Source organism: Bombina bombina, chromosome 2 (genome assembly GCF_027579735.1).
Source record: "Bombina bombina isolate aBomBom1 chromosome 2, aBomBom1.pri, whole genome shotgun sequence".
Lineage (NCBI taxonomy): Eukaryota > Metazoa > Chordata > Amphibia > Anura > Bombinatoridae > Bombina > Bombina bombina.
In genome coordinates, this window is record NC_069500.1 from 444,985,294 (window position 1) to 445,013,270 (window position 27,977).

Below are 27,977 nucleotides of genomic sequence, written 5' to 3' on the forward strand. Positions count from 1 at the left end.
GCAACCTTAACTTATTCCAGGGGAATCCACGCTCTTCACACCAGAATAAATAGGTTCTCCACACCTTATGATAGATGCGACGAATAACCGGCTTACGAGCTTGAATGAAAAACCTCTCTTGGCTAGGACTAAGCGTTCAGTCTCCACGCAGTCAGCCTCAGAGAATCTAGATTTTGATGAACAAAAAGGACCTTGTTCCAGCAGACCCCTGCGACAAGGTAACTTCCATGGAGGTGAAGATGACATCCTCACCAGATCCGCGAACCACACCCTTCGCGGCCATGATGGAGCAATCAGTATCACTGATGCCTGCTCCTGCTTGATGCGGGCCACTACACAAGGAAGGAGTGGTAACAGCGGGAAAAGGTAGATTAGATTGAACCTCCAAGGCACAGCTAATGCATCTATTAGCTCTCCCTGAGGATCCCTGGACCTCGACCCATATCTGGGTAGCTTGGTATTGCGACAAGACGCCATGAGGTCTATCTCCAGTGTCCCCCACCTGCAGCATATCTTTGCAAACCCTTCGAGATGGAGAGACCATTCCCCCAGATGAAAGGATTGTCTGCTGTGAAAACCCACTTCCCAGTTGCCCACACCCGGAATGTGTATCGCTGACAGCGAACAGCTGTGAGCTTCTGCCCACTCCAGAATCCAAGATACTTCCCTCATTGCTAGGGAGCTTCTTGTTCCACCCTGATGGTTGATGTAAGCCACCAAGGTTATATTGTCAGATTGGAATCTAATAAACCGGGACGAACCCAGAAGAGGCCAAGCCTTCAGACCATTGAAGATTGCTCGAAGTTCCAGAATGTTGACCGAGATGGAGCGTTCCTCCTGAGACCACAGGCCCTGTGCCTTCCTGGCACCCCAAACAGCTCCTCATCCAGATAGACTTGCGTCCGTAGTCACAATCTCCCAGGATGGTCTTAGAAAGGATGTCCCTCGGGACAGATTATCTGGACAGAGCCACCAAGTGAGCGATTCTCTCGACCGGTTGTCCAAGGAAATCTGTTGAGACAGATCCGAATGATCGCCGTTCCACTGTCTCATCATGCACAGCTGTAACGGTCTGAGACGGAACCTAGCAAAGGGAATTATGTCCATGCTGGACACCATGAGACCAATTACTTCCATACACTGAGCCACAGATGGCCTTAAAGTGAAGGTCCATTTTGATGAATTAGTGCCCGGTTTTTAATAAACCTATTAAAAAAAAAAAAAAAAAAAAAAAAAAAAAAGGGCACTTTAATTCATCAAAATTGACATTACACTGTTTTCTTCAAAAACTTACCTTTTAATCCTGGCAGCCGCGCCAGCACTTCCTCCGCCCGACGCAAGCCGTCTTCGCAGGTCCAAAATGACGAATCCAACTTCCTTCAAACACAGCATTGCATCAGGCCAAGATTTCCCCCGGGGGGGGGGGGGAAGGGAAAGCTGTGATTAGATGAAGCCCGATTCATCATTTGACATCTGCAGAGGCTTCCGACGGCCGGGGTAATCACTGGCGCGGCATTCAGGATTAAAAAGGTAAAGAAAAGAAGAAAACACTGAAATGTCAATTTTGATGAATTAAAGCGGTTTCTGGTCTGTTAGAAATATCCTCATGGATATGGAGTCTATTATAGTACCCAGGAATTCTACCCTGGTGCTTGGAATCAGAACACTTTTCTAAGTTTATCTTCCATCCATGAGATTGAAGGATACCGAATGGTCCCCCGCCAGACGAAAGGATGGTGCTTGTACCAGAATATCATTCAATTAGGGAGCCACTGCTATACCCCGGGTTCTGGCAACGGCCAGAAGAGCCCCTAGAACCTTCGTAAAGATTCTTGGAGCAGTAGCTAGACCAAACGGAAGTGCAATAAACTGGAAGTGTTGGTCCAGGAACGCAAACCTTGGTAGTTATCCTTGTGTATTGGTAAATGAAAGTAAGCATCCTTCAGATCTATAGTGGTCATGAACTGTCCTTCCTGAACTAGAGGAAGGATGGACCTTATTGTCACCATCTTGAACGAGGGGACATTTAGAAACTTGTTTAAGCATTTCAGGTCCAGAATCGTGCAGAAAGTTCCCTCCTTCTTTGGGACCACAAACAGTTTTGAATAGTATCCCAAACCTCTTTCTTCAATAGGAACCGGGACAATGACCCCTAGGGAGGACAGATCCTGCATGCACCCCAGAAAGGCTTCCCTCTTTTCTGGCTTTGAAGACAGGCTTGAAAGGAGAAATCTGCCCTTGGGTGGTTGAGATTTGGAACCTATCTTGTATCCCTGAGCTATGACCTCCAGGACACATGGATCCTGCATGTCCTTAAATCAAGCGTCTGAAAACAGCGACAGTCTGCCCCCTACACGATCCAGCACCAGATCGGGGGCCTCCCCTTCATGTCGACTTGGTCTCTGCGGGCTTCTTGCTCTTTGGATTTATTCCAGGATTGAGCCGGCTTCCAAGTACTCTTGGCTTGCTCGGGCTTAGAAGAGGACTGCTATCGTTGGGATTTCTCAGAACAAAAATTAGAGCCTTGTCCCTTAGACTTGTTCTTTTTATCCTCCGGTAGGAAGGAACCTTTGCCCCCTGTAACCGTGGAGATAATGGAGTCCAGGCCTGGACCAAATAACATTTTTCCCTCAAAAGGAGTCTAGACTTAGAAGTCATATCCGCAGACCAGGATTTCAGCCAGAGCGCCCGACGGGTCTGCACTGAAAAAACAGAAATCTTAGCATTTAGGCGAATGATCTGCATGTTTGCATCACAGATAAAAGAATTAGCAATTATCAAGGCCTTAATTAATTATTTCTTGGATAACGTCGAGGGGACCCTCCACCTCGATCAAATCAGATAAGGAGTCGAACCAGTAGGGATACTCAAGTGGGATAGTAGTACACTTAGCCAGTGTGGATATAGTACCATCCACCTTAGGGACAGAACCCCACAACTCCAATTAAGAGTCCAAGACCGGGAATCATTTTTTAAAAGGAAGACACAATTCTATCCTACTCATTCTTAATATTGTTCGCCATTTTTACAGGTACAGGAAAAGTTAACAGCACTACCGGCACAGGAATCAAAGGTTAATCAGGCAGCTTGGCCCCTGGAACCTCTTATGTAGACAGAACCTCCTTTAGAAGAAAAGGTAAGTATTCAATCTTAAATCTAAAGGCTTGTTCCTCCGCAGCAGGAGGCCTAGAGGTAGCAGACTCTGATCAAGAAATTTCACCCTCTGAAGACTCAGACTGTGACCCATCCGTAGATAATTGAAAAACAGATAAATCACTTGAAGACCCCTGGAACGGAGAGCTATGTTTAACCTTTAGCTTGCGCTTGACAGGGCAAGGTAAAGCACTAAGAACCTTAGACACTGCCGTTTTTAACTGCGCGGTAAAGTCTGATGGTAAAAGGCTCCCTCCAGATGGAGGATCAGGCATGCCACGGGAAGGTGCATGTAAAGAGGGAGATGACTGATGGGTATGCACCTCACGGGACGGCAAGTCCTCAGAGGTGGACGGCTCAGTGGTACTAAAGGGGTTAACCTTCTTAGACATAATAACTTTGCTGATGCATGTGGAACACAGTTGAGAGAGAGGGCATACCAAGGCCTCCTCACAATATAAACAGGTATTACTATTTGGAATAGAGGGAGTAACCCTCAAGAATATCAGAACCCTCCATAGCTTGCGCTAATGACAGTAGGACACAGAAAAAAACAATCTTTTTATTTCTCACAAAAACAGCACCTTTATACTCCCAATGGCTGGGGAACTCACCACCTCCTAGACCCAGACAAACAGAGAAAAAAAAAACTGTCTTCTTCGACAGCTAGCTTGGTCAGGAAAGAGGAAATGAAAGTGTGACCACTCTCGGTCACGTGGTGAACAAGGCAGGACCGCCCCTGCTATGAGAAAAAGCGCACCAAGCTACAAGCTGCGCAGCGTTCAAAGTGAAAGTAAAACCTGTGTGTTCCAGCCACCTAACAAACAGTCTATGAGCCCAAGAAATCTCACACATAAAGCAGTGTAAATTAAAGCATCACATTTGATTAATCCCCACTGTTCAATAACCTCCCTCAGGAGATATTAACCCATGATTCTATTAAGATAAAAGGAGTCACACTGTGACATATGTCAACATATGTAAAAAATTTAAAAGATCTTACCAGAATCCATCCTGTGGAACAGAAACACAGCCTCTCAAGTGTGACAGTCTTGTAGCATCGATCCTGACATGGACTTGAGCGAAGAAAAGCAGGCAGTGAAACTTGTAAACACTGAATGCTTAAGGAGCGGTTAGCAGGCAGTCTGGATGGGTTTGCAGAAAGACTCTCCCTGCATCTCCAGATTTTAGCTTTTGTCAATACTCTCACTGAGAGGCTGATAAGACTACTTAAAACTCCAGTCCTATATCGAAGGGCAGATACCACTCCTAAGGAACAACTCCGAAATCTTCTGACACTTCTCTGCCATCCTCATGTGACAAAAGGCAAAGAATGACTGGGGGATAGGGGAAGTGGGAGAGGTATTTAAGTTTTTGGCTGGGGTGTCTTTGCCTCCTCCTGGTGGCCAGGTTCAGTATTTCCTAACAGTAAGGAATGAAGTCGTGGACTCTCCTTATATTAAGAAGAAAAAATGTATTTTGTTGCAGTTCACTTGGGCATGTATTCTAGGTTTTCCCAGTTAATTGTTTTCAAAAGGAAACATTGAGGCAATAAGAAAAGTAAATTATGATTTTTCTACTTTCCATAAAACCATACTGAATATTTCCCACAAGGACATGCAGAGAAGCTTAAAGTCAAAATTGTCTTGCCTTAGAAGACACTGGTAATCTGTCAATTAAAATAATTTAATAAAAGTAATCGGATGATATTCCTAAGGACTCTTGAATTTGATCAGACTATCAGCAAACTTAGAATTCATATTAAAGTAATGGTTGGTATATGGATTGAGTTCTATCCTGCCCATTCTAAGATCTATAGGCTTTTGCTGATGTGAAACAGATGGCCACCAAGCTGGATATTTTAATGCAAAACACAGAAATACAATTTTTTCACATTCAGGTCATGAGACGTGTATATTCATTCCACATATATATTTATGTTTCTTGGCAAGCTTACATTTCTTAAACATCAGGACTAAAATGTTTAACATAAGGATTATGTTACCTTGCACATCTTTTCCAATTTCTTCGATTTCAGAGTCTGTGCTTACTTCATTCAGATCTTCATTGATTTCCAATATTTCAAAAAGGAATTCAGTGTCCACATCACCACTTTCAGCTCCATCCTTAAAGGTAATGCCATTCAGACTCAGCTGTAGGAGGAAGAAACTGAAGGCTTACTCTTGTGTTACAGGGACACCATCACATACACACATATTATATCTTAAATGAGTAGCCTGGCTTCTAGATCTTTAACAAAATTTGAACATATATTGGAAGAAATAATTCTGCCCTTTGATTAAACCAAAACGGTCTTAAGCCATGTAAACATTAGGACACCTTCACAACAAGAAAAGACCGGAGACCAAATGATAGACATTGAAGGTGATAATGGACAATTATAAGCAAATTTAAAAATCAAACAAAAAACAATACACAACATAATGGAGATAAAGCTTTGCTTAACAGTACACACAACAAATCATGAGTAGAAAAACGGATTTCTTTGGTAGTGCATTTTTGCTACTAAGCCTACTTATGTATACTTTTCAACAAAGGATACCAAGACAACTAAGCAAACTAGATAACAGCAGAAAAACTGTAAGGTTGTTTATAATTACATGCTCTACCTGAATAATAAAAGTTTAATTTTGACTTTACTGCCATATTAACATGAATGTTAAAGCTTCTAAAAAGCCATAAAGAAAAAAAAAAAGTTGGTTTTTGGGAGAACCACATTTTTAAAATATGCAAATAGCAGGCAGATAACTAAATTAGAAGTAAAATGATGTATGAAAGGCTTAAAGTGAATGTCAAATTACTATTAAAACAGGGGCACTTTCATTCATGAAAGTTTACATTGAAGCCCTTCTTTTAAAATACTTACCTTTTATTCCTAGCAAGCGTGGAACACCGGAGAAGCGATTCCCCCACACCCAGGTCGTCTCTTCTTACGTCAGAAATGACGAATCCGGCTTCCTCCAATATTGGCTTCCCCCCAGAGCAAACATTGCCTGAGGCCACGCCGTGATTGGAGGAAGCCGGATTAGTCATTTCTGAAGAAGAGACGTCTTTGGGGCGGAGGAATCGCTGCTCCAGTGTTCGACGATTGCTAACAATAAAAGCTAAGTATTTTAAAAAAAATGGCTTCAATGTAAACTTTCATGAATGAAAGTGCCCCTGTTTTTAATAGTATTTTTAAAAACAGGGCTTTCATTTGTGAAAGTTGACATTCACTTTAACAAACTCTAGTGGGGACCAGAAAAATAAAAAAAAACACAGAATTGTTGAAATCGTCCAAAAGTTCTACAACAATGGCTGCCCTTATGAATGTTATGTTAAGCTACTGAACCATACAGGAAACACTTACCAAATATATCCCACGGCTCAAAGGTGATAGAAGTGTATTGTAGGCTTTGTTAACTAAAGAAGACTGATTTTCGGATATTTCTTGTTCACTCTAAAGAAAATGCAAATCTTTAGTTACAAAAAAAAAAAATTAAAAAAAAAAAAAATCACTAGAATGGAAGTTCATACTTAAAGGGACATGGAACCCCAAAATTTTCCTTTCATGATTCAGATAAAGAATACAATGAAAGGAAAGGATTATCGAGGCAAGCTAAAGAGGAGCAAAAAAACCTAGGTTCTAGCTGCCGATTTGTGGATCTCTCTATAATATATATATATATATATATATATATATATATATATATATATATATATATATATATATATATATATATATATATATATATATATATATATATATATATATATATATATATATATATATATATATATTGATTGTCATTGGCTCACCCATTTGTTCAGTTAGAAACCAGTAGTGCATTGCTGCTCCTTAAAAAAAATGATACTAAGAATGAAACAAATTAGATAATAGAAGTAAATTAGAAAGTTGTTTCAAATTGTATTCTCCTGTATATTTAATTCATCCTTTTGATTACCCCTTTTGTAAAAGAAAACATAAAAATAAAAAAATACTAAGAACTACAGACATATAAGAAGCCACCCACAATAGTAAGTTCCTGGAACAGCTGACAGAAAATAAAAGAAAAAAAACAGAATTTATGCTTACCTGATAAATTACTTTCTCCAACGGTGTGTCCGGTCCACGGCGTCATCCTTGTGGGAATATCTTTTCCCCAACAGGAAATGGCAAAGAGTCCCAGCAAAGCTGGCCATATAGTCCCTCCTAGGCTCCGCCCACCCCAGTCATTCGACCGACGGACAGGAGGAAAAAATAGGAGAAACCATAGGGTGTCGTGGTGACTGTAGTTAGAGAAAATAATTCATCGGACCTGATTAAAAAACCAGGGCGGGCCGTGGACCGGACACACCGTTGGAGAAAGTAATTTATCTGGTAAGCATAAATTCTGTTTTCTCCAACATTGGTGTGTCCGGTCCACGGCGTCATCCTTACTTGTGGGAACCAATACCAAAGCTTTAGGACACGGATGAAGGGAGGGAGCAAATCAGGTTACCTAAACGGAAGGCACCACGGCTTGCAAAACCTTTCTCCCAAAAATAGCCTCCGAAGAAGCAAAAGTATCAAATTTGTAAAATTTGGCAAAAGTGTGCAGTGAAGACCAAGTCGCTGCCTTACATATCTGATCAACAGAAGCCTCGTTCTTGAAGGCCCATGTGGAAGCTACAGCCCTAGTGGAGTGAGCTGTGATTCTTTCAGGAGGCTGCCGTCCGGCAGTCTCATAAACCAATCGGATGATGGTTTTAAGCCAAAAGGAAAGAGAGGTAGAAGTTGCTTTTTGACCTCTCCTATTACCAGAATAGACGACAAACAGAGAAGAAGTTTGTCTGAACTCTTTTGTAGCTTCTAAGTAGAATTTTAGAGCACGGACTACATCTAAATTGTGTAGCAAACGTTCCTTCTTTGAAACTGGATTCGGACACAAAGAAGGTACAACTATCTCCTGAATAATATTTTTGTTGGAAACAACCTTTGGTAGAAAACCAGGCTTAGTACGCAAAACAACCTTATCTGAATGGAACACCAGATAGGGTGGAGTACACTGCAGAGCAGATAACTCAGAAACTCTTCTAGCAGAAGAAATAGCAACCAAAAACAAAACTTTCCAAGATAACAACTTAATATCTATGGAATGTAAAGGTTCAAACGGAACCCCTTGAAGAACTGAAAGAACTAGATTTAAACTCCAGGGAGGAGTCAAAGGTCTGTAAACAGGCTTGATCCTAACCAAAGCCTGAACAAATGCTTGAACATCTGGCACAACTGCCAGTCGTTTGTGTAGTAGGACAGATAAAGCAGAAATCTGTCCCTTTAGAGAACTCGCAGATAATCCTTTATCCAAACCTTCTTGTAGAAAGGAAAGAATCCTAGGAATCTTTATCTTATTCCATGGGAATCCCTTGGATTCACACCAGCAGATATATCTTTTCCATATTTTATGGTAAATCTTTCTAGTTACCGGTTTTCTGGCTTGAACCAGAGTATCTATCACGGAATCTGAAAACCCACACTTTGATAGAATCAAGCGTTCAATCTCCAAGCCGTCAGCTGGAGGGAGACCAGATTTGGATGTTCGAATGGACCCTGAACAAGAAGGTCCTGTCATGAATTGGATCCGCTCATTGCCGTGTCGCCGCGGCTCACAGATCCACTCTGTATCACGTCACGTTGCCTAGCAACGTGACGCGGTATCTGACTCTCCTCCTGACGTCAGAGTCTCCCTGCCTTCAAATCTCGGCGGGAGATCTGAATTGGCGCCCGTTTGTCTTATCTCCTACTTACCTTCCGGACCGGACCTGAGTGAGTAAATTCGTTTATGCCTGTATCACCTTGCCTGAATATTCTTTCTGTTTGCTAACCTGCATTTGGGGATATTTGCTATAACAAATCTGCTAAAAGGAATATCTGTTTGTCTGCTAACCTGCATATAAGGACAATTGCTTTATTTAATCCTACTATAAGGAATACCTGTTTGTTTGCTACCTGCATATAAGGACAATTGCTTTATTTAAACCTGCTAAAAGGAATATCTGTTTGTTTGCTAATCTGCATAAAGGGACATTTGCTTTATTCAAATCTAATAAGAGGAAGACCTTTCTGTTTGTTCATTAACCTGCTTAAAGGGACATTTACTTTATCCAAACCTGCAAAAGGAATCTCTGTTTGTTTTCTAACCTGCTTAAAGGGATATTTGCTTTTTCCAAACCTGCTAAAAGGAATCTCTGTTTAACCTGCTTGAAGGGTAATTTGTTTTATCCAGATCTACAAGAGGGAATCACTGTTTATTTGCTAACCTGCTTAAAGGGACATTTGCTTTATCCAAACCTGCTAAAGGAATCTCTGTTTAACCTGCTTAAAGGGTCATTTGTTTTATCCAGATCTACAAGATGGAATCCCTGTTTATTTGCTAACCTGCTTAAAGGGACATTTGTTTTCTTCAATCCTGTGTGGGTCACGTCCTGGATATTTCTCAGTGTGCTAGCGTGTGTTTTTTACTTTTCACTCTAGCAGTTGGGTTGAATCCTGGGCTGGTCCTTTACGGCTGACAGGTCCTGTCTCAAAGGTAGCTTCCATGGTGGAACCGATGACATATTCACCAGGTCTGCATACCAAGTCCTGCGTGGCCACGCAGGAGCTATCAAGATCACCGAGGCCCTCTCCTGTTTGATCCTGGCTACCAGCCTGGGAATGAGAGGAAACGGTGGAAACACATAAGCTAGGTTGAAGGTCCAAGGCGCTACTAGTGCATCCACTAGAGTCGCCTTGGGATCCCTGGATCTGGACCCGTAGCAAGGAACCTTGAAGTTCTGACGAGACGCCATCAGATCCATATCTGGAATGCCCCATAGTTGCGTCAACTGGGCAAAGATCTCCGGGTGGAGTTCCCACTCCCCCGGATGGAATGTCTGACGACTCAAATAATCCGCTTCCCAGTTTTCCACACCTGGAATGTGGATCGCAGATAGGTGGCAGGAGTGATTCTCCGCCCATTGTATTATTTTGGTCACTTCTTTCATCGCCAGGGAACTCCTTGTTCCCCCCTGATGATTGAGATACACAACAGTCGTCATGTTGTCTGATTGGAATCTTATGAATCTGGCCTTTGCTAGCTGAGGCCAAGCCCTGAGAGCATTGAATATCACTCTTAGTTCCAGAATGTTTATCGGGAGAAGAGACTCTTCCCGAGACCACAGTCCCTGAGCTTTCAGGGATTCCCAGACCGCGCCCCAGCCCACTAGGCTGGCGTCGGTTGTGACGATGACCCACTCTGGACCGCGGAAGCTCATTCCCTGGGATAGGTGATCCTGGGTTAGCCACCAACGGAGTGAGTCTCTGGTCTTCTGATCTACTTGAATCACTGGAGACAAGTCTGTATAGTCCCCATTCCACTGTTTCAGCATGCACAGTTGTAATGGTCTTAGATGAATTCGCGCAAAAGGAACTATGTCCATTGCTGCAACCATCAATCCTACTACTTCCATGCACTGAGCTACGGAAGGACGAGGAATAGAATGAAGAACTTGACAAGTGTTTAGAAGTTTTGACTGTCTGACTTCTGTCAAGAAAATCCTCATTTCTAAGGAATCTATTATTGTTCCCAAGAAGGGAACTCTTGTCGACGGAGACAGGGAACTTTTTTCTATGTTCACCTTCCATCCGTGAGATCTGAGAAAGGCCAGAACGATGTCTGAGTGAGCCTTTGCCTTTGAAAGAGACGACGATTGTATTAGAATGTCGTCCAAGTACGGTACTACTGCAATGCCCCTTGGTCTTAGAACCGCAAGAAGGGATCCGAGTACCTTTGTGAAAATCCTTGGAGCAGTGGCTAACCCGAATGGGAGGGCCACAAACTGGTAATGTTTGTCCAGAAAGGCGAACCTTAGGAACTGATGATGTTCTTTGTGGATAGGAATATGTAGATACGCATCCTTTAGATCCACGGTAGTCATAAATTGACCTTCCTGAATTGTGGGTAGAATCGTTCGAATGGTTTCCATCTTGAACGATGGTACTCTGAGAAATTTGTTTAGGATCTTTAAATCCAGGATTGGTCTGAAAGTTCCCTCTTTTTTGGGAACTACAAACAGATTTGAGTAAAATCCCATTCCTTGTTCCGCCGTTGGAACTGGGTGTATCACTCCCATCTTTAACAGGTCTTCTACACAATGTAAGAATGCCTGTCTCTTTATTTGGTTTGAGGATAAGTGAGACATGTGGAACCTTCCCCTTGGGGGTAGTTCCTTGAATTCCAGAATATAACCCTGAGAAACTATTTCTAGCGTCCAGGGATCCTGAACATCTCTTGCCCAAGCCTGAGCAAAGAGAGAGAGAGAGAGAGAGAGAGTCTGCCCCCCACTAGATCCGGTCCCGGATCGGGGGCTACTCCTTCATGCTGTTTTGTTAGCAGCGGCAGGCTTCTTGGCCTGCTTACCCTTGTTCCAGCCTTGCATCGGTTTCCAGGCTGGTTTGGTCTGTGAAGTATTACCCTCTTGCTTAGAGGATGCAGAATTAGAGCCCGGTCCGTTCCTGAAATTACGAAAGGAACGAAAATTAGACTTATTCTTGGCTTTGAAAGGCCTATCTTGTGGGAGGGCATGGCCCTTTCCCCCAGTGATGTCTGAGATAATCTCTTTCAATTCTGGCCCAAAGAGAGTTTTACCCTTGAAGGGGATATTAAGCAATTTTGTCTTGGATGATACATCCGCTGACCAAGACTTTAGCCAAAGCGCTCTGCGCGCCACAATTGCAAACCCTGAATTTTTCGCCGCTAATCTAGCTATTTGCAAAGCAGCTTCTAAAATAAAAGAGTTAGCCAACTTAAGTGCGTGAACTCTGTCCATAACCTCCTCATATGGAGTCTCTCTACTAAGCGACTTTTCTAGTTCCTCGAACCAGAACCACGCTGCTGTAGTGACAGGAACAATGCACGAAATGGGTTGAAGAAGGTAACCTTGCTGTACAAAAATCTTTTTAAGCAAACTCTCTCTCTATTTTTTTATCCATAGGATCTTTGAAAGCACAATTATCCTCAATAGGAATAGTAGTGCGCTTGTTTAGAGTAGAAACTGCCCCCTCGACCTTAGGGACTGTCTGCCATAAGTCCTTTCTGGGGTCGACCATAGGAAATAATTTCTTAAATATAGGAGGGGGAACAAAAGGTACGCCGGGCTTCTCCCATTCCTTATTCACTATGTCCACCACCCGCTTGGGTATAGGAAAAGCGTCGGGGTGCACCGGAACCTCTAGGAACTTGTCCATCTTGCACAATTTTTCTGGAATGACCAGGTTGTCACAATCATCCAGAGTAGATAACACCTCCTTAAGCAGTGCGCGGAGATGTTCTAATTTAAATGTCACAACATCAGGTTCAGCCTGTTGGGAAATTTTTCCTGAATCTGAAATTTCCCCTGACAAAACCTCCCTCATGGCCCCTTCAGATTGGTGTGAGGGTATGACAGAACAATTATCATCAGCGCCCTCCTGCTCTTCAGTGTTTAAAACAGAGCAATCGTGCTTTCTCTGATATGCAGGCATTTTGGATAAAATATTTGCTATGGAGTTATCCATTACAGCCGTCAATTGTTGCATGGTAATAAGCATTGGCGCGCTAGAAGTACTAGGGGCCTCCTGCGTGGGCAAAACTGGTGTAGACACAGAAGGAGATGATGTAGAACCATGTCTACTCCCTTCATCTGATGAATCATCTTGGGCAACCTCATTATCTGTGACAGTACTGTCCTTACTTTGTTTGGACGCTTTTGCACACTTATCACATAATTTAGAAGGGGGAGACACTGACTTTCATACATATAGAACATAGCTTATCTGAAGGCACAGACATGTTAAACAGGCTTAAACTTGTCAGTAAAACACAAAAACCGTTTTAAAACAAAACCGTTACTGTCTCTTTAAATTTTAAACAGAGCACACTTTATTACTGAATATGTGAAAAAATATGAAGGAATTGTTCAAAATTTACCAAAATTTCACCACAGTGTCTTAAAGCATTAAAAGTATTGCACACCAATTTTCAGAGCTTTAACCCTTAAAATAACGAAACCGGAGCCGGTTACAGTTTTAACCCCTCTACAGTCCCAGCTACAGCCTTTGCTGCGACTTTACCAAGCCCAGAGGGGAATACGATACCAAATGACGCCTTCTAGGAACTTTTCCAACTATCTTCAGGTCCTCACACATGCATCTGCATGTCTTGCTCTCAAAAACAACTGTGCAATAATGGTGCGAAAATGAGGCTCAGCCTACAACTGGGAAGGCCCTTCCTGACTGGAAAAGGTGTCTAACATAGTGCCTGACATTAAAAAACGTTCCCCAAGTTTATAAGTGTGAAATACCAGCATAAACATGTATAAAATGCCCAAATAAAGCAATCGATTTTGCCCATAAAAGTGTTTACCAGTTTTATAGCCCATATTAAGCCCTTTATTCTGCTTGAGACTAAGAAAATGGCTTACCGGTCCCCATGAGGGGAAAAGACAGCCTTCCAGCATTACACAGTCTTGTTAGAAATATGGCTAGTCATACCTTAAGCAGAAAAGTCTGCTGTTTCCCCCAACTGAAGTTACTTCATCTCAACAGTCCTATGTGGAAACAGCAAAGGATTTTAGTTACTGTCTGCTAAAATCATCTTCCTCTCACAAACAGAATTCTTCATCTTTTTCTGTTTCAGAGTAAATAGTACATACCAGTACCATTTTAAAATAAACTCTTGATAGTAGAATAAAAAAAACTACAACTAAACACCACATACTCTTAACCATCTCCGTGGAGATGTTGCCTGTGCAACGGCAAAGAGAATGACTGGGGTGGGCGGAGCCTAGGAGGGACTATATGGCCAGCTTTGCTGGGACTCTTTGCCATTTCCTGTTGGGGAAGAGATATTCCCACATGTAAGGATGACGCCGTGGACCGGACACACCAATGTTGGAGAAATAGGGATATTAAACACTAAATAAATCCTAGATAGGTTTATTCAAAGCAAATATTTAACAGAGAATAATATGTAGATGTATTCTTAAATTTATATTTTTTGTTTAACTATCAAAAAAACAAGCATAACATTTTAGTGCCCATAATCTAATGGGTGCATCCATGTTGTAACCTTAGTATCATTTATCTTATATTTTCTGCTGAGACCAACTGAGTACAACTATAGGTGTTACAGGGAAAGTATGCCTTTAAAATTGTTCTTTCCCTTAATGCGTTTCCAAAAGGGATACACTAAGCGCCTGCTAAGTACAGACCTCTGGCTCTGATGTGTTGACGCCTAATCTATAGTTGACAACTAGGTAAGTAGTCAGAAATATACCAAAGCGTAACAATAATAAAGTTAAATAGCAATTTATTTTACATGTGGTTAAAAACAGTACATATATATCATGGATCCATGAAATTAACAATACTAATAAAAACAGCTCAGTAAATATTATAAAATGAAGATAAAAAATTAAACAATCTTGATGAATGGAGTGACAGTTGGCAAATAGTGAGCGGTCACAGATGGTGAAAATTCACAACTTATTCTTCTATCATGTGCTTATAAAATAATTCACAGGTGGACTCTGATGATATAAAGGTTCATTTCAATACATATGAAAATGAAAAATGGTGTATGCAAAATGTAGGAAAAAAGGAACGTTCGCAGATGGTGGAAAAAAAAAAAAGAAAGCTCACAACGTGTGCTTCAATTATGTGCTTAACATATTAGTCACACGCTGGCTGCGATGATACAAATATTGGTTTTCAATTGACTATCAAATAGCTAGACATATGTTCAAAGTTGAAGTGGTAAAGTGAACAAAAAACATGGTTATGTTCCAAACTTAGTGTCTATATAAGTGTGTCAATGTTGAAGTGATCCAGGTGCATAAATGAAAAAAAAGGTATAAGCAAACTTGGTGCGCTGTTTTGAGACAGCGCATCAAGTTTGCTTATACCTTTATTTCAAATGCCTGTATAAGGGTAATGGAAATACTTGTAAACAAATTAATACACTCCAGCAGGTAAAGTGGGTCATTGGGAACAAATTAAAGGGGAGAACATTTTTTAGTAAACTGTCCCTTTAACTAGTGTCTGCACTTCCACTTGTAACAGGAATTTGAAAGCCATAATTTTTTAAAATTAAATGACAGGAAATGGGAATAAAATAATAGTTAAAGTATATTGCAAAGGTTTTTTGTTACACATAATTAAATATTTTAAAACAGGGCTTGCCAATCCCAAAAGCCAGGGAGCCAATGGCTCCTAACTTTCTGGATTATTCTCCATATATCTATATGCAAATACCACTGTTTGACTCCTAAAAGTACATCCAAGTGTTTCATGTCCCTTTAAAGATGTATCTAAAGCTTATAACAAAATATGAAGGATGATTATATAAGAATTCATATCATTTTACTTGCCTGGGACTTTTGGCTAAAATAATCAGGATGAAGTAACCTCTGAAGATTCCGATATTTTAACTGCAGATCCAGAATATCAATGGTAAAGGATTTATCACTGAAATGGCAAAGTGAGTGTAAACACATTATACACATTTATATATAATACAGTACTTTTTATTTTTGATAACTACGATTTTTCCATGTGCCAAATTAATATGCAATTCAGACACCACAAATCTTCATGTTTTACAGAACTATGCAGATTTTTGGACTTTATTCCCTCAATGTACCCTGAATACATTGGTGCAATGTATTCAGGGTAAGAAAAAAAATTCTAACTAAATTTTATTAGTTGCAGCAAAAAGATTGAATATTAAAATGTATTAGTTATTTTGAAAGACAAAAGTTCAATTTTATTTTCTTAAAGCTGAAGTGAACGTGTGTCTTACCTGCTAATGATAATGTGGCATTTGCCCTAAAAAGACAGGAAATGATTGCTACTACTCTTACATAAGCATAATAAAAATGGTACTTTAAAGGGACTCTGACATTAGAGCCAAAAAATCTATAAAATCTCTTTGCTGCTACGCCACTCTAAACCACTATGCTAGAGGATGAGGATATAGATAGAGATATAAGTCTAAGTTTTAATCTAAAGTCTAGCAAATAGTACCAACTATACCTAAATTATGTTGATGAACCGCTAACTGCAAATTACTAACCAACACTAGGTTATAAGCGCCGGATCAATAGCGCTCCTAACTATTATAGCCTTCTGAGGTGCTAAGGGAGCATATGAAGGCTCCTTTTTAATAAAGGAAGGAGTTGTTAACTTTATAGTTTGGAGCAATATTCCACTAATAAATTTACTGCTTAGCTTAACCGCTAATTATTAGTCAAGCCTACATACCATTTATGAAGTTAATATTTTATCATCATATTTTAAAAATGCCATATAGTTACACTGAAAATTACTCTGGGTAACCTTACAGAGCTTTAGGTCCAGCCATCAGTATTAACTATTATTATAGACTGTTGAGGTATTACTAACTACATTGCATCTTTCAAGTGCTATATAGAGACACTGTTGATAAATCTAAGTAACTTAAGATAATCTAAAGTCTAGCGAATAGTACCAACTATACCTATATTATGTTGATGAACCGCTAACTGCAAATTACTAACCAACGCCGGACCAATAGCACTCCTACGGGGCTCATCAGCATATATAGCAATTTGCAATAAAGTATCAGAACACTTTGCACACTGTAGCTAACCAAGATTGAAATATTATTACTCGAGACTGACTAGTGAACATTACTTGGAATACGTATTATCCTCAGCTCAGCACACTTTGTAAAGAATCACTAATACTAAATGTGAACCTAATATCTGAGTAAGAATATTGGGAATTTACCCTTATTACTCTGTTATAGTAGGCATTATTTATAATGACTTGAGACTGATGTCAACTGTTGCAAGAACCCCAGGAAGGGTTTATACACATGTGTAAAAGCATAACACTTTCTAATCATCATACTACTCCCATATCAATGTTATATATAGGAAGCAAGGCTGCTATCTATTATGGTTAAAACCATAACGGTGGAGTAGCACAAAAACTGATTGCTAATCTCTGTGTACGACTAAGCATATAATAATTTCACCTCCTAGTTTAGTGGTCCATTAAGACATTCTAGCTTTTTATTATATTCTATATCACAGCACTGCATTATCCTCCATTTATGGACAAAATGGAATTGCATGGATAATGTACCACTATACCATATAGAGGTGATATGAGATTAGAGGAATAAATTGAGGAAATATTCCTAGACGCTCAGAACCATTTTTCCTCCATCCTCATCAATGCTTCTGTTATCTAATTAACCCTTACTAATCATAGGATATTACACATAGGCCTATTTAGTTATTATTAGCAGGGTTTATATGATAACACTTCTTCATGATTTTAATTTCTACCCAATTTTAATTGTTTAACCAATAAAAACATAATTTATGTAAGAACTTACCTGATAAATTCATTTCTTTCATATTAGCAAGAGTCCATGAGCTAGTGACGTATGGGATATACATTCCTACCAGGAGGGGCAAAGTTTCCCAAACCTCAAAATGCCTATAAATACACCCCTCACCACACCCACAATTCAGTTTAACGAATAGCCAAGAAGTGGGGTGATAAAAAAGTGCGAAAGCATATAAAATAAGGAATTGGAATAATTGTGCTTTATATAAAAATCATAACCACCACAAAAAAGGGTGGGCCTCATGGACTCTTGCTAATATGAAAGAAATGAATTTATCAGGTAAGTTCTTACATAAATTATGTTTTCTTTCATGTAATTAGCAGGAGTCCATGAGCTAGTGACGTATGGGATAATGATTACCCAAGATGTGGATCTTTCCACGCAAGAGTCACTAGAGAGGGAGGGATAAAATAAAGACAGCCAATTCCTGCTGAAAATAATCCACACCCAAAATAAAGTTTAATGAAAAACATAAGCAGAAGATTCAAACTGAAACCGCTGCCTGAAGTACTTTTCTACCAAAAACTGCTTCAGAAGAAGAAAATACATCAAAATGGTAGAATTTAGTAAAAGTATGCAAAGAGGACCAAGTTGCTGCTTTGCAAATCTGATCAATCGAAGCTTCATTCCTAAACGCCCAGGAAGTAGAAACTGACCTAGTAGAATGAGCTGTAATCCTTTGAGGCAGAGTTTTACCCGACTCAACATAGGCAAGATGAATTAAAGATTTCAACCAAGATGCCAAAGAAATGGCAGAAGCTTTCTGGCCTTTTCTAGAACCGGAAAAGATAACAAATAAACTAGAAGTCTTTCGGAAAGACTTAGTAGCTTCAACATAATATTTCAAAGCTCTAACAACATCCAAAGAATGTAACGATTTCTCCTTAGAATTCTTAGGATTAGGACATAATGAAGGAACCACAATTTCTCTACTAATGTTGTTGGAATTCACAACTTTAGGTAAAAATTTGAAAGAAGTTCGCAACACTGCCTTATCCTGATGAAAAATCAGAAAAGGAGACTCACAAGAAAGAGCAGATAATTCAGAAACTCTTCTGGCAGAAGAGATTGCCAAAAGGAACAAAAAACTTTCCAAGAAAGTAATTTAATGTCCAATGAATGCATAGGTTCAAACGGAGGAGCTTGAAGAGCCCCTAGAACCAAATTCAAACTTGCGGACAAACCTTTATCTAAACCATCCTGAAGAAACTGTAAAATTCTTGGAATTCTAAAAGAATGCCAAGAAAAATGATGAGAAAGACACCAAGAAATATAAGTCTTCCAGACTCTATAATATATCTCTCTGGATACAGATTTACGAGCCTGTAACATAGTATTAATCACAGAGTCAGAGAAACCTCTTTGACTAAGAATCAAGCGTTCAATCTCCATACCTTTAAATTTAAGGATTTGAGATCCTGATGGAAAAAAGGACCTTGCGACAGAAGGTATGGTCATAGCGGAAGAGTCCACGGATGGCAAGAGGCCATCCGGACAAGATCTGCATACCAAAACCTGTGAGGCCATGCTGGAGCTACCAGCAGAACAAACGAGCATTCCTTCAGAATCTTGGAGATTACTCTTGGAAGAAGAACTAGAGGCGGAAAGATATAGGCAGGATGATACTTCCAAGGAAGTGACAATGCATCCACTGCTTCCGCTTGAGGATCCCTGGATCTGGACAGATACCTGGGAAGTTTCTTGTTTAGATGAGAGGCCATCAGATCTATTTCTGGAAGTCCCCACATTTGAACAATCTGAAGAAATACCTCTGGGTGAAGAGACCATTCGCCCGGATGTAACGTTTGGCGACTGAGATAATCCGCTTCCCAATTGTCTATACCTGGGATATGAACCGCAGAGATTAGACAGGAGCTGGATTCCGCCCAAACCAGAATTCGAGATACTTCTTTCATAGCCAGAGGACTGTGAGTCCCTCCTTGATGATTGATGTATGCCACAGTTGTGACATTGTCTGTCTGAAAACAAATGAATGATTCTCTCTTCAGAAGAGGCCAAGACTGAAGAGCTCTGAAAATTGCACGGAGTTCCAAAATATTGATCGGTAATCTCACCTCCTGAGATCCCCAAACTCCTTGTGCCGTCAGAGATCCCCACACAGCTCCCCAACCTGTGAGACTTGCATCTGTTGAAATTACAGTCCAGGTCGGAAGCAAAAAAGAAGCCCCCTGAATTAAACGATGGTGATCTGTCCACCACGTTAGAGAGTGTCGTACAATCGGTTTTAAAGATATTAATTGAGATATCTTTGTGTAATCCCTGCACCATAGATTCAGCATACAGAGCTGAAGAGGTTGCATGTGAAAACGAGCAAAGGGGATCGCGTCCGATGCAGCAGTCATAAGACCTAGAATTTCCATGCATAAGGCTACCGAAGGGAATGATTGTGACTGAAGGTTTCGACAAGCTGAAATCAATTTTAGACGTCTCTTGTCTGTTAAAGACAGAGTCATGGACACTGAATCTATCTGGAAACCCAGAAAAGTTACCCTTGTCTGAGGAATCAATGAACTTTTTGGTAAATTGATCCTCCAACCATGATCTTGAAGAAACAACACAAGTCGATTCGTATGAGATTCTGCTAAATGTAAAGACTGAGCAAGTACCAAGATATCGTCCAAATAAGGAAATACCACAATACCCTGTTCTCTGATTACAGACAGAAGGGCACCAAGAACTTTTGTAAAAATTCTTGGAGCTGTAGCTAGGCCAAACGGCAGAGCCACAAACTGGTAATGCTTGTCCAGAAAAGAGAATCTCAGGAACTGATAATGATCTGGATGAATCGGAATATGCAGATAAGCATCCTGTAAATCTATTGTGGACATATAATGCCCTTGCTGAACAAAAGGCAAGATAGTCCTTACAGTTACCATTTTGAATGTTGGTATCCTTACATAACGATTCAATATTTTTAGATCCAGAACTGGTCTGAAGGAATTCTCCTTCTTTGGTACAATGAAGAGATTTGAATAAAACCCCATCCCCTGTTCCAGAACTGGAACTGGCATAATTACTCCAGCCAACTCTAGATCTGAAACACAATTAAGAAATGCTTGAGCTTTCACTGGATTTACTGGGACACGGGAAAGAAAAAATCTCTTTGCAGGAGGTCTCATCTTGAAACCAATTCTGTACCCTTCTGAAACAATGTTCTGAATCCAAAGATTGTGAACAGAATTGATCCAAATTTCTTTGAAAAAACGTAACCTGCCCCCTACCAGCTGAGCTGGAATGAGGGCCGCACCTTCATGTGGACTTAGAAGCAGGATTTGCCTTTCTAGAAGGCTTGGATTTATTCCAGACTGGAGATGGTTTCCAAACTGAAACTGCTCCTGAGGATGAAGGATCAGGCTTTTGCTCTTTGTTGAAACGAAAGGAACGAAAACGATTATTAGCCCTGTTTTTACCCTTAGATTTTTTATCCTGTGGTAAAAAAGTTCCTTTCCCACCAGTAACAGTTGAGATAATGGAATCCAACTGAGAACCAAATAATTTGTTACCCTGGAAAGAAATGGAAAGTAGAGTTGATTTAGAAGCCATATCAGCATTCCAAGTTTTAAGCCATAAAGCTCTTCTAGCTAAAATAGCTAGAGACATAAACCTGACATCAACTCTGATATCAAAAATGGCATCACAGATAAAATTATTAGCATGCTGAAGAAGAATAATAATATTATGAGAATCATGATCTGTTACTTGTTGCGCTAAAGTCTCCAACCAAAAAGTTGAAGCTGCAGCAACATCAGCCAAAGATATAGCAGGTCTAAGAAGATTACCTGAACACAGATACGCTTTTCTTAGAAAGGATTCAATTTTCCTATCTAAAGGATCTTTAAACGAAGTACCATCTGACGTAGGAATAGTAGTACGTTTAGCAAGGGTAGAAATAGCCCCATCAACTTTAGGGATTTTGTCCCAAAATTCTAATCTGTCAGACGGCACAGGATATAATTGCTTAAAACGTTTAGAAGGAGTAAATTAATTACCCAATTTATCCCATTCTCTGGAAATTACTTCAGAAATAGCATTAGGAACAGGAAAAACTTCTGGAATAACCACCTTATCTAAATGTTTAGAATTAGTATCAAGAGGACCAGAATCCTCTATTTCTAAAGCAATTAGTACTTCTTTAAGTAAAGAACGAATAAATTCCATTTTAAATAAATATGAAGATTTATCAGCATCAATCTCTGAGACAGAATCCTCTGAACCAGAAGTCATCAGAATCAGAATGATGATGTTCATTTAAAAATTCATCTGTAGAGAGAGAAGTTTTAAAAGATTTTTTATGTTTACTAGAAGGAGAAATAACAGACATAGCCTTCTTGATGGATTCAGAAACAAAATCTCTTATGTTATCAGGAACATTCTGCACCTTAGATGTTGAGGGAACTGCAACAGGCAATGGTACATTACTAAAGGAAATATTATCTGCTTTAACAAGTTTGTCATGACAATTAATACAAACAACAGCCGGAGGAATAGCTACCAAAAGTTTACAGCAGATACACTTAGCTTTGGTAGTTCCAGCACTAGACAGCGATTTTCCTGAAGTATCTTCTGACTCAGATGCAACGTGAGACATCTTGCAATATGTAAGAGAAAAAACAACATATAAAGCAAAATTGATCAAATTCCTTAAATGACAGTTTCAGGAATGGGAAAAAATGCCAATAAACAAGCTTCTAGTAACCAGAAGCAAAGAAAAAATCAGACTGAAATAATGTGGAGACAAAAGCGACGCCCATATTTTTTGGCGCCAAATAATACGCCCACATTGTTTGGCGCCTAAATGCTTTTTGGCGCCAAAAATGACGCCACATCCGGAACGCCGACATTTTTGGCGCAAAAGGACGTCAAAAAATGACGCAACTTCCGGCGACACTTATGACGCCGGAAACAGAAAAGATTTTTTGCGCCAAAAAAATCCGCGCCAAGAATGACGCAATAAAATGAAGCATTTTCAGCCCCCGCGAGCCTAACAGCCCACAGGGAAAAAAAGTCAAATATTTAAGGTAAGAAAAAATGATTGATTAAAACGCATTATCCCAAATATGAAACCGACTGTCTGAAAATAAGGAATGTTGAACATTCTGAGTCAAGGCAAATAAATGTTTGAATACATATATTTAGAACTTTATAAATAAAGTGCCCAACCATAGCTTAGAGTGTCACAGAAAATAAGATTTACTTACCCCAGGACACTCATCTACATGTTTGTAGAAAGCCAAACCAGTACTGAAACGAAAATCAGCAGAGGTAATGGTATATAAATAAGAGTATATCGTCGATCTGAAAAGGGAGGTAAGAGATGAATCTCTACGACCGATAACAGAGAACCTATGAAATAGACCCCGTAGAAGGAGATCACTGCATTCAAATAGGCAATACTCTCCTCACATCCCTCTGACATTCACTGCACGCTGAGAGGAAAACCGGGCTCCAACTTGCTGCGGAGCGCATATCAACGTAGAATCTAGCACAAACTTACTTCACCACCTCCATAGGAGGCAAAGTTTGTAAAACTGAATTGTGGGTGTGGTGAGGGGTGTATTTATAGGCATTTTGAGGTTTGGGAAACTTTGCCCCTCCTGGTAGGAATGTATATCCCATACGTCACTAGCTCATGGACTCTTGCTAATTACATGAAAGAAAGTTATATTTTATTATTTCTTTTCTTTAGGTTTCTGCCTAGTAGTTAGGGCATAGATTGCTTAAGCGCATTCTTTCAGTGGGAATTCTCTTTTCCCTCCTTCCCACACATATCCAGTTAAATTAACCGTGCGCAGCACCACTCCCTAGGTTACACTTAAGACTTTTATTAATCGTATTGGGAAATTGCCCGTTTGTAGTGTCATTGCTTAATCTCAGTTCTAGTATGTCCTAATGTATATCTCAATAGTCACAAAGTAAAAAACACATGGAAATGGAAATGTCCAGTTAGTGACACATGCAGACTTGTATATATGGTAAATAACCAAAGGAAAAAAAGTCACATCAGGGTTTGTTCACATTGATACAATAAACAGACAGTGACGCATTTCACAGTGGACACCCTGTTTTAGGCAGCCTGATGAAACAGTGTGTCCACTGTGAAACGCAGCACTGTCTATGTGTTTGATACAATAACATTTTTATCAAACATTTTTGTACACTTTTTGGTCTGGGTAATGATGCGGTTATATTAACTAGCATTACACCATTCCTTTGGATCCATATTATCTGGTTCCTGACACGGGAAGCGAGTTAGCCAGACTACTCTTTTTTTTTTTTTTTTTTTTTAATAATCTTTTTATTGAAGACAAAGAAAAAGCAATAAGGTTACATGCATATTATCGCGAAGCCATATAAACATAAGAATATACAGAGATGTAAAATTATACATAAGCTAGATCTGTAGGAATAATTATAACACACAGACTTGCCAATGAAATGTATTCAAAATTCTCAAAGTAAATCAAGTATAAACAATAGTTATGGCATATATTTCACAATATGTAAATAGTAAATGGTCTTCATGTGTCTTCCTTATTTATTTATTTTTTTTTGTTTATAACACAGCAAAACAAGTTTTTGCAATATATAAGTAGTGTGGTGAAATTGAACATACTAAACTTAAAACTTGTAACTCAATCTGTAAGTAAAGCTTAACAGTTTCGCTTGTCAAAGTAGTAGAAATAGAGTCAATTTTATGGTAGAGTGAAAAGCTACACGTAGAAACATAGAAAATAGATGAGGTAGGTTGCGGTACTGGTTAGAAAGACCGCATAAGTGGACCTCCTTACCTAGGAGGTACATTATAAGATGGGGGAGGGGGGGGGGGGGAGGTGATCATTGGAATGTGAATGGAAATTAAGACTCAAAACTATGGCTAGAGGATAATTGTTAATAGTAAGGATTAACAAAGGAGTAGCTGGGCATTTGAATAAGGTGGGTATGATAGAATATACTTCATCTTATTGTAATATCTGGTAAGAGACTAGTAATCAAAGGAAGCGTATAAAATGTAGGGCATCCAATAGATAATGTTGTTATGTTGAGGAGAACAGGTGGAGCTGCCAAGAAGGCAAGGTATGGCTAAGGGCTATAGATTTAGCTGATTAGTGTTGTTGATCAGTCCTGCTGACCTATAAAATGTAGGTAGAGTCCATACTATGGTGTTAAGGATAAATACTGAGAGAGTAGATTGGTTGCAGTATGACCAAGAAGAACCACACATGTCGCCCTTCTGATCCGGAGGGTTCATTTTGTTGCAAGGGGAAAAGGTGATGGCTTGTGAGGGCAATAGGTTATAAGAATTCCTTTATATCTAGAGTCAAAAGGGTTTACTAGGGAGACTGTGCTATTGATAGATGGTTGATCTATGACGCTAAATGTATACATTAATAGACTGTGGGGGGGATCAAAGTTGCTGCTGTTGTGGAGCAGTAGCAAGTAACGCTGGGCATTTTTGAGTCTGAGGGTCAGTCTAACAGAGCATATAATGGGGGGGCTAAGCTTAGCGAGGAAGCTAAAGGTTGTGTAAATCATTCTAGGCTTTAAGATAATGCTTGGTATTAGGGAGATATAGTTGCGTACATATAGTATAAACCAGAGTGTATCTACAGTGCCACTGCGTCTATGAAAGTGTAGAGTAGGGGCAGAGATCAGCTGTTGTGACAGTGACATATTTTAACAACCTTGCTAGTTGGATACGGGCCCTATACCCAACCGCAGGCTAGTATGACAGAAAGTAGAAGTCTACCCCAACATGAAACAGTGTGCACAAGTCAGTTGCCTCTTTCTTGCATATATAGTATGTAGGTAGTCACTAAAGTCTCGATATGTCTTTAGTACTTAGGTCTGGCATGGTCTATAAAGATTACACTATTAAACTAAACATTGGGACGATGAGTTAAACCTTGAACACTAGGACAACCATGGGCTGAACACTCGTACGCTAAAATATGGAATATATGATATATCAGGGCTGCTCCTGCTAAATTGCATGCAAATCATCATACACAATATCTTTCCCCCTTCGCCATTTATGAGTACAAAAAAGAGAGACAAAAAATAATCAGCTTTCAAAGTGTCATTGCTGTAAGTCAATTCAAACTGCTCCTTCTGTATCGAAGGTTAGACCACAGAATTCTCATTTTAGATGTCCATTTATGGCACAGTTCCCATAGAGATGTGAGATAGTGTCCAGATAACAAGGGTAATTCCAGGTATCAACTGAATGAGTGTTTAGACTCGCTGGTGAACCTCAAAAGATTGCAAAGGGCCATGGATAGGTCATATTGTCTCTCAATATTAGTTATTGCTGTTATCTGCTTGTAAAGGGCAGTCCTGGTGTAAATGTAGCTTTGCTTCGAATGTAAATGATATAGGAAGTTCTCAAAATAATTAGAGCTGTGCAAATGGTAATATACGTCTGTAAGGCTTAAAACGGTTTAGTCTGAACTGTATACATATTATGATGCTGGGAGACTGCTAGCTGTAGAATATAGAATGTTAGAGACATTATAGAATAACAAGTGCTGAGCCCTGCAGGTAGGGAGAAAGAAAACAGTAAAGACAGCAACCATAGCATGTTAACAATAGCTCAGTTCCAGTAGCTGTAAACGGACTGTCAGCATAGGATTCAACTATGTCTATCCCACTCCCACTTTAAGGTGATGGGAAGAGTCTCCCCAACTCTCAGCATATTGGGGCAACCAGTCTCCACAGCCTCCTGGGTTGGATATTGGGAGCAAGTTCCATACCTGTGTAGCCTTTTGGCGAGTAAGAGGTCCGAGATCCGGATCCATGACCCCAACAGCTCCATCATTGCCGCAGCTCCTAGTTTCACTCCACTATTAAGCACTGGCAAACCAGCGATAGCTTGTATTGCTGTGTGCACTAATGGCCGTTGCTCAGATCTCTGACAAATTGAGCTGTCATTAGCTCTCGCGGTAGAATCAGAAGTGCGCAATAAATGTGAAGGCTCCGGTGCAGCTCCACTAGCTCCCCCGCCGACAGCGGTGTATAAGCATTTTTCTGGCCAAACTTCACTACCAACTGCAGGACCAGGCGTATTGGTTAAGACAGCTGTAAACGCATGTTGATACACTTCTAGGAGTTTGCCAATTTCAGTTAAAATCCAGTGAGCGCTCTCCATTGTAAGCTGTACCGTCCGTCCACGTGGTCATAAATATGGCCGCTGTCTGAACTGACTGACTGTGTTCAAGCCACCAAGCTCATTGTCAGGTTATTGCGTTGGCCCATAAAAGCGGCCCCTTCTCCAAACTGCAGTCAGGCTATTAGTCTATATGTTCATAGGACTTGATTTGCATTATATTAGGCTCTTAATGCGATTTTGGGGCATTTAGAGCCGGAGCTCTAAAAGCATGCGTCTAGTCCTCTAGGTTGCTGGCTCCGCCCCCCAGCCAGACTACTCTTGAATATCTGGCCTGCGATTACAGCACTTGAAAGTGCTTAAAGAAATGTGAATGAATTTCAATACACATTTACCACACTTGTCCTTTTAAAGACTATTGTTTTTTATCAAAATTATTTCAACCCCTGAATAAAATACTTTGCAACAGCACAAATATGCCAAACTGGTGTTGTCTCAAGCACACCTGATGCAACTAATCAAGGGCTTCATTCGTTGCACCAAGTGTGCTTGAGCTAGAATTAGGGTTGCCGCCTCGGCCATGTTTTCCTGGACTCTTATGAGTCACACATGCTGCAGGGTAAGCAGGGCAGAACATGTATTGTGCCTCTGGACATCACATAATTAGTGCTGATGAACAGCACAATACCTGTTCCTCCCTGCAGCATGTGTGACTCATAAGTGTCCAGGAAAACATGGCCGAGGTGGCAACCCTAGCTAGAACACATGAAATACCTGAACTGGCTGTTTGTTGAGTGTCACATCTGACTGCATGTTATAAATATGGCCAAGTCAAAAGAATGGTCCAAAAAGTTAAGAGAAGAGATCATCGCCCTTCACAAACAAAGAACAGGATAGAAAGATAGCAAAGGCACTGAATGTTCCTAGAGACACCGTTGGATCAGTGGTTACACTACCTGGATGTGGCAGAAAGAGGAAGTTATCAACTCCTGCAAACAGATTTCTGAGAAGGCAGGTTGAGAAAAACCTTGGTGGCAACAGGCACTGCGGTTTCAGTTTGCACAATAAGGCGCGTACTAAACGCAGAAGTTTTCCATGCTAGAACTTTAAGACGTTTTTCACTACTGATCCAAAAGCACAAGAAAAGTCAGCTCCAATATGCTCAAAATCATAAGTAAACCACAGAAGTTTGGGGATTTTGTTCTGTGAAGTGATGAAACAAAACTGGAACTTTTCGGCCGATG

The 27,977-nt window shown here is 40.2% G+C and overlaps 1 protein-coding gene across 1 annotated transcript in view; it reads right to left on the minus strand.

Moving 5' to 3' along the window:
- The window catches only part of HSCB (HscB mitochondrial iron-sulfur cluster cochaperone), a 50,990-nt gene that overhangs the window by 17,377 nt on the left and 5,636 nt on the right, over positions 1 to 27,977 (minus strand). The window contains exons 2-4 of the mRNA XM_053702078.1: positions 15,580 to 15,676; positions 6,524 to 6,613; positions 5,159 to 5,306 (exon numbers count right to left, since the gene is read on the minus strand). Of these exons, the coding sequence (XP_053558053.1) occupies positions 5,159 to 5,306; positions 6,524 to 6,613; positions 15,580 to 15,676 (335 nt within the window). The remainder of the gene's footprint in view (positions 1 to 5,158; positions 5,307 to 6,523; positions 6,614 to 15,579; positions 15,677 to 27,977) is intronic.